General features: G+C 43.6%; 1 protein-coding gene across 1 annotated transcript in view; it reads right to left on the minus strand.

The window, feature by feature from the left end:
* Positions 1-13,495, minus strand: part of FNDC3B (fibronectin type III domain containing 3B) — a 186,403-nt gene that overhangs the window by 38,540 nt on the left and 134,368 nt on the right. The window contains exons 12-19 of the mRNA XM_054639573.2: positions 9,526-9,650; positions 7,157-7,331; positions 6,439-6,525; positions 4,687-4,825; positions 4,075-4,146; positions 3,487-3,605; positions 1,396-1,501; positions 435-607 (exon numbers count right to left, since the gene is read on the minus strand). Of these exons, the coding sequence (XP_054495548.2) occupies positions 435-607; positions 1,396-1,501; positions 3,487-3,605; positions 4,075-4,146; positions 4,687-4,825; positions 6,439-6,525; positions 7,157-7,331; positions 9,526-9,650 (996 nt within the window). The remainder of the gene's footprint in view (positions 1-434; positions 608-1,395; positions 1,502-3,486; positions 3,606-4,074; positions 4,147-4,686; positions 4,826-6,438; positions 6,526-7,156; positions 7,332-9,525; positions 9,651-13,495) is intronic.

Here is a 13,495-nt window from a genome sequence, read left to right on the forward strand (position 1 = left end):
TTAATAGAAAACTCTCTCTGAATCTATAAAGCACACATTTTTTTTGGAATTAAATCAAAAAAGTCACCAGGAGTGTGTGTTTCCCTCAAAACACACCACCTGGGTGAAATTGCAGTTCTTGTTTTTACACACTTTAGGTTTAGAACAAAAAAGAAGGAAATGCAACAGAATGAGGATGAAGAGAATCCTCCCTGCAAGCAGCTGTGACTTTTAGCAGGGATTTTGCACATTTGGGAGCAGCCAATTCTGGCCAAACCATTCCAGTACCCAAAATCTCCTTCTAAAAGAGACCCAGGTGTAAAACTGCAGCTCCTCCTCCCACGTTCCTTTCGAGCATTCATCACATGCTTTTTCCTTTGCCCTGACCTCCCCCTGACCCAGCTGAGGAGCAGCACTGACAGCAGCACCCAGAGGGGCTGGGGCAGCCCACGTACCCCGCCGTCGTTCAGCGCCCGCACCCGGAACCCGTAGGTGGCCCCGGGCAGGAGGCTGCCCACGGTGCACTCCAGCTCAGCCCCGTGGTACACCTCAGAAACCACTTCTTCAGGGGCTGTCATCTCCACGCTGTACTCAGAGACAGGGCAGCCACTTTCTGACTCAGGGACATCTAGAAGAAATCATGGAATTCGTTAATAGCGTTAGGGCGTGCGCCAGAACAGCCGTTTTTTGCTTCATATACCACAGAAATGTGTATTTCTGCTTCTGTGTATAGATAGAAGGTATCTCACAGATATCTTCTACCTATATAGATATAGATATCTCTCTTTTGTTGTGGGCACCCTTGTTTTTACCCATGAAAACAATGTATTTGATAATACCTGCATGTTATGTTACAAGTCAGTAGCACAGAATCAAACTGCCTGGGGATCAGAAAAACAGCAGTCACCAAAATGGTTCCAGGAATCATTTGGGTGGATTTTTATACTGGTGTTGAAATATATTTGACAGTTAGAAATTTTACTTATCCAGAATTTGGCTTAACAAGTGATGCCACAAAAATACTTGGATGCTGCAAGATTATCACTGTAAAGAAAACACTCTGTTGGAAACTGGCATCTGTCTTGCATTCTGAAAAATGTTCATTTTTTGACAACTTAGTGCCAAGAGTGTAGTCCAACATCTTTGCACAATAACAGGGGTCCAATTGATTATGTGTTATAATGTGGATCAGGATTTAAATGCCATCCAAACCCTTAATATGTTCTAACTTAAATTTTTGAAATAAGTTATACATTAGAAGTACCAGAACACTTCTGCCAAGCCAGTATTTCAAAGGAATAAAAGAAAAGATTTTGAGTCACACTGTGTTTTTGAAATAAAAGGATAGATATCCTAATGAAGCTGATACTTAATAGCCCTGACAGGGACAGGGCTAAAAAACAAAAAATGGCTTACCCCACTGCAGCTGCACCTCCCTGTGCCTGGGCTTGCCCAGCAGCCGGGGCGGGCGGCAGGGCCCCGGCGCGACGCTCAGCGTGCGGACAGGTAAACTCTCGGAGCACTGGGGAGAACACAGCTCAGTTACACCCTGACAGAAACACAGCTCAGTTACACCCTGACAGAAACACAGCTCAGTGACACCCTGACAGGAGCACAGCTCAGTGACACCCTGACAGGAGCACAGCTCAGTGACACCCTGACAGAAACACAGCTCAGTTACACCCTGACAGAAACACAGCTCAGTGACACCCTGACAGAAACACAGCTCAGTTACACCCTGACAGAAACACAGCTCAGTTACACCCTGACAGAAACACAGCTCAGTTACACCCTGACAGAAACACAGCTCAGTTACACCCTGACAGGAGCACAGCTCAGTTACACCCTGACAGAAACACAGCTCAGTGACACCCTGACAGAAACACAGCTCAGTTACACCCTGACAGAAACACAGCTCAGTTACACCCTGACAGGAGCACAGCTCAGTGACACCCTGACAGAAACACAGCTCAGTTTCACCCTGACAGAAACACAGCTCAGTGACACCCTGACAGAAACACAGCTCAGTTACACCCTGACAGAAACACAGCTCAGTTACACCCTGACAGAAACACAGCTCAGTGACACCCTGACAGAAACACAGCTCAGTTACACCCTGACAGAAACACAGCTCAGTTACACCCTGACAGGAGCACAGCTCAGTTACACCCTGACAGGAGCACAGCTCAGTGACACCCTGACAGAAACACAGCTCAGTTACACCCTGACAGAAACACAGCTCAGTTACACCCTGACAGGAGCACAGCTCAGTTACACTCTGACAGAAACACAGCTCAGTGACACCCTGACAGAAACACAGCTCAGTGACACCCTGACAGGAACACAGCTCAGTGACACCCTGACAGGAACACAGCTCAGTGACACCCTGACAGAAACACAGCTCAGTGACACCCTGACAGAAACACAGCTCAGTGACACCCTGACAGGAGCACAGCTCAGTTACACCCTGACAGAAACACAGCTCAGTTACACCCTGACAGAAACACAGCTCAGTTACACCCTGACAGGAACACAGCTCAGTTACACCCTGACAGAAACACAGCTCAGTGACACCCTGACAGAAACACAGCTCAGTTACACCCTGACAGGAGCACAGCTCAGTTACACCCTGACAGAAACACAGCTCAGTTACACCCTGACAGAAACACAGCTCAGTGACACCCTGACAGGAGCACAGCTCAGTGACACCCTGACAGGAGCACAGCTCAGTCATCCCCTGCCATGAGCACAACTCAGTCACCTCTGCCATGGCCACCACCTTCAAAGTGAGCCACAGCAACAATAAATTGTCTTCTACACCCACCACTTCATGGAAATGTATATAAATAGTAAAGGAGAGGAGATGCTATCAAGTATGTTAGTACAAATAAGTTAACAGAGTTCCTTCATTAGCATTCTCAATACTGGGCTCTCTGTTCTAATTTTCCTCGGTTTGAAAATAATGTCAAGGCCTAAAGTACTCAATCTTAAATGAGTAAAAACTTATCAAAGCAGGAGGAATAAGTGTATAGGTACTGAATTTAAATCAAAGAGGGAAATTACCGGAATTGAGGTCTGAAATAAGGAACCCAAAAACTTTAAGGATTCAGCCATATGAAACATAATTGTTACAACAAACCATCTCTTTCTGCATCCTCCAGTCAATACAGGGTCAAGCACATGAGAATCTGTGGCCTTTTTCAAGCAAGTGGCCACATTTGATAAACCTAATGGTCTTTTTCTAATGTAAATACAAACAACTACAGATTGATTCTGAGGAAACCAAATCTCACTAAATTGCAGCTTGCTGAAAAGAAAAATCATGTACACACAGAAATCTAAAATTCAGCAACTTGCAGCATGAGATTAACTGCAATCAGTGTAGTTTTACTGTGCTACAGGGAAAACATTTCCCTTCTTTTGAAAGCAGAAGTATTTTACCAAAATTAGCAGATAAATCTCTGAAAAATATAAACCCAATAGCCCTTATTGTTAGATAACACCCACCTGACTGTGTCCACCAGTGCTGATACAGCACGCCCGGAGTTTATACAAAGTGCCTGGTTTCAAGTGAGTACAGGTGTATTCTGTAGCTGAGCCACTATAGGCCACTTCCCACTGATTTGCTAAAAATAAGATATATCCAAGTTTAAAAAAGTGGAAAGCAACACATTTAGGAATGTCCAGGAGAAAGGAAAATCTTCCACAAATGATGTATTTCAGGAAAATCATTAGTATTACTATGAATGTTATTTCCCACTTGAAGATATAACACATAGACATACATGCAAATACATATACTTACAAATAAATATGAGTATTATATATAATGTCTAAATGTGCAAATATATGCACACAAATATAAATAAAAATATTTCTAGATTTAGCCATATAACCTAAAATTCTGTCATTGTTAGTAAAAAACCCACTACAAAACCTTCCCAAAATCCAACCTCAGCTGACCCAGGAATCTTGCAAAGTACATAACTGTTTTAATCACATCATTAGGGCATTAACTATAATAATCTAAAGAATCAGGATTTCCATATAGTAGCCACAGTGTTTTGAAATTGAAACAACTTGTCTCAAGTTTACCTTCTGGACTTCCTTGAGAAATCTCCAGCAGATACTTTAGGATTTCTGAACCACCATTATCCTGTGGAGGATCTGGAAAATCAGACAAGAAAAGGAGTGAAAGGTGACAAAACAATTACCAAACCTGCTCCTGATCCAGCTCCTTCTGCACAAACTCCTCCACAGTAACTACACCAGGTTATGGGCAGCAGAAGGGGGTGATAGACATTTGTTTTCAGCATGAATCAGACTAAGGCTGCTGGATAATGGTGATCCAAACAAAATGTATGGAAAAAGCACTGAAAGGGAAGCTGTGTAGAGATTTGCCCCATTAATAAGTAAAGCAGCTGGAATGAAGCTGCATTGGGACATGAAATTGAGAGTGAAAAGCCTAAAGATGTACTTGAGTGCTAATTAATCAAAAACAAAACATTTTTGCTTCTGAACACACAAGAACCTCTATACACCTTTTAGAATATTAAAAAAATCAGCTGTCAAGTTCTCCAAACACATTCAACTTTGGGCTGAGAAGGAGCATGAAAAAAATCTAAGTTTGAACACATATTTACACGATTTTATTTGCATTTCTTACGACCCCAAAAAGCTCTGCTGCATCAGTCTGAGCTGGCTTACCCCACTTGACACTAAAGCCATGAGATGTTATTGGCCCCTTGATCACGGGTCTGGTGGGAGGTCCTGGCCTGTCTGGGCTGGTTGTGCAGACCAACACCTCACTGGGAGAACTCTTCCCTTCCACGTTGGAAGCAAACAGCTGAAACAAAACCACAATGAGTTTGCCCCTGTTCACTGCAACTGCTCTGCTGGCAGTTCTGCACCAGACTTCTTTCAGTAATTGCACAAATGTCACATCCCAAAGTGTGTGGGATTGTAGTAACAGACATTAGATTGTCAGGATGTTTCTTTACAAACCATAGTGATTTCTTCCCCTCCCTCCATCAGGAATAGATCATGACATGTTTAAGATAAAAGCAGTGCTGGTTTTCCCTTTAAAGAAAAAGTCACTTTTTAAAAATAAGTGTGTCAACTTATAGTATTTTTCTCATGAAAGAAAAATAAGAGAATTGTAACAATAACTTTGGTATTTTTGTTTTGGAGATATTTCTAACTGCTACTTACAGTAAAGTAATTCAGAGTATCAGTTATCACACAATTAAAAGTCAGATCAAAGTTGTGCCTGTAGCCACTGACACCAGGCTGCAAATTTGTTCTGATATCAATGCAGTTTTGTAAACTCCATGTTTAATTTGAAAGCAGGGCTGCAAAGAAGCACTAAGGGCTCTCTCCTCTCAGCTGCCACAGCAACCTTTACAACACTAAGCTAAAAGGCATCATCTCAGAGTGACAGCACAAAAACTTCCCAATCCTTTGGGTGGTTCAGGCAACTTCACAAGGTCTTCTGTCCCAGAGAGAAGGGAAAGAGCATTCCCCAGGAGGGTGGTGAGGCCCTGGCACAGGCTGCTCAGAGATGCTGTGAATGCCTCAAGGACAGAAGTGTTCAAGGCCAGGTTGGAGCACTCTGGTCTAGTGGGAGCTGTCCCTGCCCACAGCAGGAGGGGTAGAAGAATCAGGTGATTTTCAAACCCAAACCATTCTATGACTTTATAATTTTTTTCTTTTTGTTGCTCCTGACTATACTAAAACCCAGTGAATCCAGGTGTTGGCCCCACACACAGCTTCTGGTCACCTCCAGAGGGACATCATACATGGGTGGCTGCTCTTGTGGACAGGGATGGATGGACAGCAGCACCAGAGCTGATCCTGGATAACCCCACTGCCTTCTCCTCAACAGCAACATCCACACTGTGCTCTGATCACAGACCTCAGCACAGAGAAGAAAATGCTGAACTTGGTGTTTGCAGGAAAACTCCAGAGCATCTCTCAGGAGCTCTGAGCATCCACAGAGGAGAGGACACCAACACCTGCTAAAAACCAGCTCCAGAACCAGCCATGTTGATATATGAGACAGAAAAGCTTCATTCTGTGGCTGCCAGGGGAACACAGGCCCCTGTGCTGTGCATCTGACAGGGTTTGCAGCATTCTGTGGAAGTGAGGTGGCATTTGTCACCAGGGACCAGGTTTTGGGGAGCAATGCAGCAACTGTGACCACCTCACACCCCGAGCTACACTTTTACAACATCCTCCCACATGGTACTGAGAACTGTGATTGCTCCCCAAAGTCTGAGCAACAGGATCTCCTGTGTGATAAAGGCAGAAATACAACAGTTTAATGTATTAGGTCACAGTATAAAGCAAATTTGTATTTGATGACTCAGTTTTGGAGGGAGCAATAAAGGATCCCTGCAGTGCCTGGAAATGACCCAAAACAGAAAACACTACACAATGACAAGAGGAAAAAGACTTTACCCTGAATTTATACTGTGTGCTTCTTCTGAGATTCTTCACAGTACAGGCTTGCTCCTCTCCAGTGTACTTTGGGTGAAACACGCTATCCTAAAAAAATACAAAACCAAACAAATTCCCATAACTGAGGAGTCTGTGAAAGTGTTCCTTGTGTTAGTCTGTACCTACAACACGTTACAGCAAAGGGGCTTTACAGCTGAGTGCTTTAAGAAAAAAAAAACCAAGAAAAAACAAATATATATAACAATATTTTTATTATTATTATTATTATTACTACTACTACCTTTAACTGCAAGGCCACAATACTTTTTTTAGAAGAGACATGTTGCAGCTGCCCTGAATAATGTAATTTTGCTGCAAAATAAGCACAAAACCAATTGTGTGGCAGTTGAACCTGCTACAGAACTGGAAGTGACAGATGACAGAACACAAGCCCACCAAGGAGGACATGGCAGACTGACCTAGCCAGGGACAAGCTGCCCTGTACCTCACAGAATCCTGTGTGGCTTTGTAAATAATCATAGATGACAGCAGAGCTTTTCAGCTAAGGATTCCTAACTCTGCTGTGCAGCAGAGCAAATCACAGAGCTCCACCCTGCCAAGTACCCAGTACTCCTGGAAGGCCCTCCAAAGGAACAGTCCATGCTGTTCTCAGTGATCTCCAATTAATAAATCAAAACTCAGGTTTAAGTCATGCACTTTGTGGCAACACAGCACTCACATTATCTTCTTCCTGAATTTCCAGGGTGTAGGAAATCACTTCCTCTGGTGTGCATCCCTCTACTTTATTCCACTGCAGTGAGATCCACGTCACCCCAGCTCGAATGAGCCGTGGTGCAGAAGGGGTCTGAGGAATGTTGCCTGCAGTGTAGCAAACCACCTCCTGGCTGTACCCACTGCTCAGAGACAGAGCAGAGAGAGAAAAATATTAAATACAAACCTCCAAATCCCCCCCCAACAAAGAAACAAGCAAAAAAACCAAAACATAAACAACAACAACAACCAAAAAACCCCCAAAATTAACCCAAATAAACACCAAATAAACTCACCCCACCACCACAAAAACACAAAGCTAAAGAAACCTAAACCTCAATGTACTTAGAAAAATAGTTCACATTTTCAAAAAATTTGGACGAAGTTCAAATTTCTCAGGTGGAAAAGATGAACATCCAGTTAGGAAATACCAGAACTAAGAATAGAAAAAAATGCAGGACAATAATTTTTTTTCCACAATAACACCGGAAAAAAAATTTGAATGCCTAAAATTATTAACTTGGTATTAACTGTGGAGGAAAAATCTTATTTAATAAAGGGGATCCAAAGTATAGGAAACAAAGTCTCAAGTGTTCAACTTTTGGATGTTGAACCTGAGATACGCAGAATACCAATTTTATAAACTCTGATCAAGCTCTCAAAGGAAGGTGATATTCTTGCAATTGTCAAATCTGTTTCCAAAGTACAAAACATATCTTGTACCTTAAAGTCACACCATGAACTTAACACACAGAAAAAAACAAATCTCCTTATTCAGAATCTTCTTTCTCAAAAACAACCTATTTATTGAAATACACTTATATTTAAATAAAGCACCTATAACTAAAACCCAAACAAGACAAAAATCATCATGTTGTAAGTCCACAAGCATTACAACAAACCAAAGCCATCTCATGACATGAAGTGTTAGATGACATTATCATGCCTTAATTTTGAGTGCTGTCTATAAAAATAATGCATGTGTTGCTGGTGCTTATCTCACAGATTAGCACAGAACAGCTGACCATAAATAGTTTTTAGCTCACTCCTTCCTCAATAGCCTGAGGGGACAGAAAAAGGAAAAAGAGAAGAAACAAAAAAAAAAAAAGGGGGGAGGAGTGTTGAAACATGCACTAAGATATTTTAAAAATCTGGAATCTGGCAAAGAAAAGAGATGCCAGAACTGGGAACTCTGCACAAACCCAATTCTCTTGCAGTTATACTCAGCAGGTCCAGCTCTGCCCCCCTCTCCCTCCACCCTGAGTATTATTTCAATGAGGAGGGAATTAATCTTGCAAGAAGGTGGGAAAAGGGACTCTGTGCACACATGAGTGGTCTCAGTCCATGTCAGGGAAAACACAGGAACATGAATAAAGAAGCTTTCTAAAGCTATAAATTACTGAGAGGCTTGTGTTTGAGAAGACAGAACAATGCAGGAGTCTCCCTCCACAAAACACATTGTTATAAACCACTGGTGTTTCTTTTGTGTCCTTGTAATAATGATTAGATCCTGTTTAGCTAAGGAGGACAATAAAGGAGTGCACAAGGGCACTGGATGTTTGGCTTCTTCACAGCTGAACCTTTCCTGGCCTGCCCTGCCTGCCTGAGCCCAGGAGCACACGCTGCTCCTGCAGCACAATGGCCCTCTGGGCACACTCTGCCCCTCAGCTGCAGAACATTTCATCCCAGTGCTCCCCAGCAGCTCCCAGAGGATTGAACTTAGCCTGATTTCTCACCCATCTTCATGTGAGTGCATCAGTTTGTGTGCAAGGAAAAGCTAAACCCCATCTTTCAGTGCCTTTCCTCTCTCAGTCCTGCCTGTCTCTCCCTTCTTTCCCACCCCATCAGCCAGCCCTGCCAGTCCTGAAGAAGGAAGGGACTGTGCTGCTGAAAAGAGACAGAAGGGCTTTGCTTTAAACCAGAAAAATAAATATATCAAGATTCCTTTCAAAATCTGTAACTCAACTTCCCCTTGCTTGTTTTTCTTGGTTCACAGAGGTCCCTAGTGGGAATTTTACATAACAGATGTATTCTTTTCGTATTAGGAACAGACCACAAAACACCATTTAACACCTCAAAAGGAGCCTATCTGCTCAGGCTGATCTCATCAGCTGAAGGTACACAGCAATTCCCTGGGAGGTGAAGGGTATCACCAAGGAAAGCGTGACTTACCTTGAAGCATTAACAACAAAGCAAATGTCAAGATATTCAACTCGAAACCATGAAGAGAAAAGAAACCAAAACCCCCAAAAATTCTCTTTATGCTGGCATTGATGGGTGAACTTTTCAAGTAGCACTTTTTGTCAAGGAAGCTCTCCAGGTCTCTGAGGAGCTCACCTGGTACCGATGTCGTTCTGGGCCGCCAGGCGGAAGGTGTAGCCCAGAGCTGGGCACAGCTTGGTCAGCTTGCAATGCTTCTGGCTCCCAAAGTAACATTCTCTGAAACCACTGTTCCTCTTTCCCTGGAAAGAGAGAAATCTGTAATCGGATTGCTATGAAACAAAACCACACCGTGCTTGTTTCAGAAGTGCTATCAGAATGAGGTGTTTTCATAAAGGAAGCTGTGTGAGCACTGGCAGCACTGCTGTGCTCTGAAAATCACACAGCTCAGCAGAGCTGCTGTCACATCCCTTCTCCTCTCACCTTCTGGAGTTGTGAGATGCGTCTACAGCACATTGAAATACGATTTACCCCACTCACAAACAAAAAAGTGGGAAAATTATGAATTGAAATTATGAATGAATGAATGAATGAAACGAATCTCTGCATCTCCTCGGTCACAGGAGGAGGGATAAGGATGCAGCCGACACTTTGCAAGCACTGTCCTCCCCTGTGCATCCCTCGCTGGGGTTGTCTCAGCAATTCCCTATCCCACCAGAGGGCTCTCGCTCCCCACGCTCCAGCACAGCCACCGGGACAAGCTGCTGGGATTTCCCCTGCTCTCCAGGGCAAAATGTCCTCAATCCCAGAGGAATATCCAGCGTGCCAGGCTCTGCACCCACCCACTGCCCCGAGCACGCCGCGTGTGAGGAGTGAACAGGGCTTTCTGGGGAAGTCTGGAACTTTGTTAAGCAACTTGTTTGCCAGAGGGATGGTGTTTGGGAGCTTCACATCAATCTGTGACCTGGAGCAGTGATCCATCCTGGGAAAGGCAGCATCCCAAAGGGAATGGAGACATTTCTCCAGCTCCCAAACACGAGGCAGCAGCCCAGAGGATATGGAGACATTTCTCCAGCTCCCAAACATGAGACAGCAGCCCAGAGGGAATGGAGACACTTCTCCAGCTCCCAAACACGAGGGAGCAGCCCAGAGGGAATGGAGACACTTCTCCAGCTCCCAAACATGAGACAGCAGTCCAGAGGATATGGAGACACTTCTCCAGCTCCCAAACATGAGACAGCAGCCCAGAGGGAATGGAGACACCTCTCCAGCTCCCAAACAGTTCCTCAGGTGCTGGTTTGTACCTCAGCACCAGTGAGCACAAGGACACTCAGAAATTCTCTCCCTGACCCCACCACTTTTAAAACAAAACCAAACCCTTACCAATTCAGCCCAGCTTGGTACCCTCTGGGGCAGGAATAAAGCCCAGCTGTTTGCAGGACAGAGTAAACTAAAGTAACAGGGAATATCTGGACTCATTCTAGGCCACACTGGAAAATGGGCAGGTTGAAATCTTTCAGGAAAAAAGGCATGGGCTGCTCAGCTCCTCATAAAGAATATCTACCAGTACTGGAACAGCTGAAAGGAGTTTTAATTTCAGTACTCAAATACAGGATTATTGGACATTATGTCACTATTTATCATTATTTATTTATATATAAAAATATATAAAATATGTTATTTGTGAAAATAATTTAAAATTGTGTACATTATGAAGTACCCAAAAGCCCACCAGAATGGAAGCCTGACAAAGCACACCCATGGGCTCCAGCATGTGCAGAAGACAGGGTTATCCCCATCTCTGCAACTTCTTCTGACTGAAAAGCTCTGCTGAGCCATTTATTACTTTTGGCAGGTGTCTGTACCATTTTTAATTTTTACAGTGCTATTTACTGTACTATTTACATGGAAACCCCCCAAGGGCAGCAGCCCCACCTGCTGTGCCTCCTTGGGCTCACTGTGCCCTCCCACACACTGTTCCTCCTCCGTGCTCAGAACATCACCACTAAAGAGCTCAAAAATGCCTGAGTGGGACACACATCTTTCACTGGCCCATTTCTCCAGCCCCTGCCAATTTCTACTTCTTCTCCCTCGACTGTGACACAGAAGGAAAAACTCCCTGAAACATTTGTAGTGAATCTCCAGGAGGTGTTTATCAGGCTGGAAACAGCCACAGAGATTTCCAGCACAGCACAGCAGTGTGGAGGCACTGAAGGGACGTTTAGCACACTGGCAAAAAGCCAGAACTTTTATTTATACGGAGGGAGCCTACACTTGTTCTAGAACTCCTTTACACACAACCTCCTTCAGCTTCACCCACCTGCTCCAGCAGTACTGCACAGCTCAGGTAAATTCAGGAGAGGAATTGGAAAAGAATCATGAAACCCAAAGCAAAAACATTTTGTAAGTGAGGAAAATATTTTCAGATCTAATATCCCTAGCCATAGAGTTCTATGATAGAATTCCTAGTTACAGAGTTCTATGAGAGAATTTCTTTGGGACAAAAATAACAGGTGAGCATACTCCTCAGCTCAGCAGTAATATATTTAAAATGCAGACTATACAAAACCTAATTAGAAATCTTATGTTTCAGTAAAATATCCATTCATCTGTTCAGCACTACTAAAAATAGATTTTTTTCCCCTATGCAAACTCTCTTTTACAGGTTGAGTTGCCTTAAATTAATTTTTCCTCAACTCTTTAATGACTTCACTGCTTATAAATAATTGAAAACATTTAATTTATTTTGGATTTCTGCTTAAGAATGCCTTTTTAAAAAATAATTTCCCTATGCTTTTTTTCCAAGAGAACAAAGTGACCAATTGCTAAGCATATGGTCAATAAAACAGTGCTGGAAAAAAAAGGGAAATCATGGAAAATCTCACCTATAGCACAATGCCTGAACTGAGAGCAATGGGCCAAGCAAACTCTCATTTGTCAGCCTGGCTGGTTAAAATTTTGCCAAGATTGCCAAACATTTAAGGTGTCCTTAACTTTATTACAGTACAAACCCTGATATTGTATGTATTTCTCTTCCAGAACTGGTATTGTACATTACCCAGACTCACTCAGAGACCAACTGGTATTCAGATTACTCAGACTGGCTGGTATTTTGGATTCTATTGGCACTAATTGGAGAGGCTGGCCGATATTTCTAATTATCCTGGCATTAATAGCCTGGAAATAGCCTCTCTGCTCCTTCTCTCCCAAGATTTATGAAAGCACTAATGCTGGCATAATTATAGACAGGAACAACTGGCAGGCTGGTACTGGCTGCCACCCAAGAGTCTTACAGCTTTCCCAGAATCCTTCTCCTAGTCTTTGTACATTCAGCATCCAAGTTTTTAATCCTTCAAATAATGTTTCGTAAGTTGCTTAAAATACACTGTATCATTTCTGCAAGGATTTGTAATGCCCACATTTCGGAGGGAGAGCGCTGTTCCACTTGCCCAGCCTGGGGGAGTCTTCTCCTGCCTCCTCCAGCCTGGGGTCCCTTTTCTCCTCCAGGACAGCCCACCCTGTGCTGGACCATCCTTGCCTGAGGAAACAAGGACAATCCATAGCTCCACAAATCCATCCTGCATTGCACAATGCTCCAGCACAGTGTTTAAACACCACTCAGAGCTCTGCTGCTCTTTCAGCAGTATTGCAAGCTGCACACTCACCCAACACAGGGTGCATGATTTTCTTTGGAGAGTGTATTGACTGAAGAAGGGATTTGAGGTTTGAAAAGGGTTTTGTTGACTGAGGTCCCTGCAGCAGACCCAGTAAATAAACTCAAGAGGAGGAAGGGGCCATCTGCTGCAGGTAGAGCAGGGCAGGAATGGAGCAAAGCTCAGCACCACATCTGTGAGCAGGATGCAGCACTGACATCTGCTGTGGCCACACCAGCACTGGCTTCTGTGCTTGGGTCATGCTGGCAATAAAAAGGAACAGACTGAAACTCAATCTGACACAGAGCTGAGGAGCAAACTGTCAACAATTACTGCAACACACCCTCAGATCTCTGCAAAGCATTTACTGTGCCAGTTATGCAAGTAACTGAGTTTTCTCTATACACAAACACTCAGAAGGCAGAAAAGCACCTACAAAGCATCCCTGAATTATACACAAACCCCAGTTTTATGCAAGGCTCTCCTCTTGCATG

This window comes from Agelaius phoeniceus, chromosome 10 (assembly GCF_051311805.1).
Source record: "Agelaius phoeniceus isolate bAgePho1 chromosome 10, bAgePho1.hap1, whole genome shotgun sequence".
In the NCBI taxonomy this organism is placed as follows: domain Eukaryota; kingdom Metazoa; phylum Chordata; class Aves; order Passeriformes; family Icteridae; genus Agelaius; species Agelaius phoeniceus.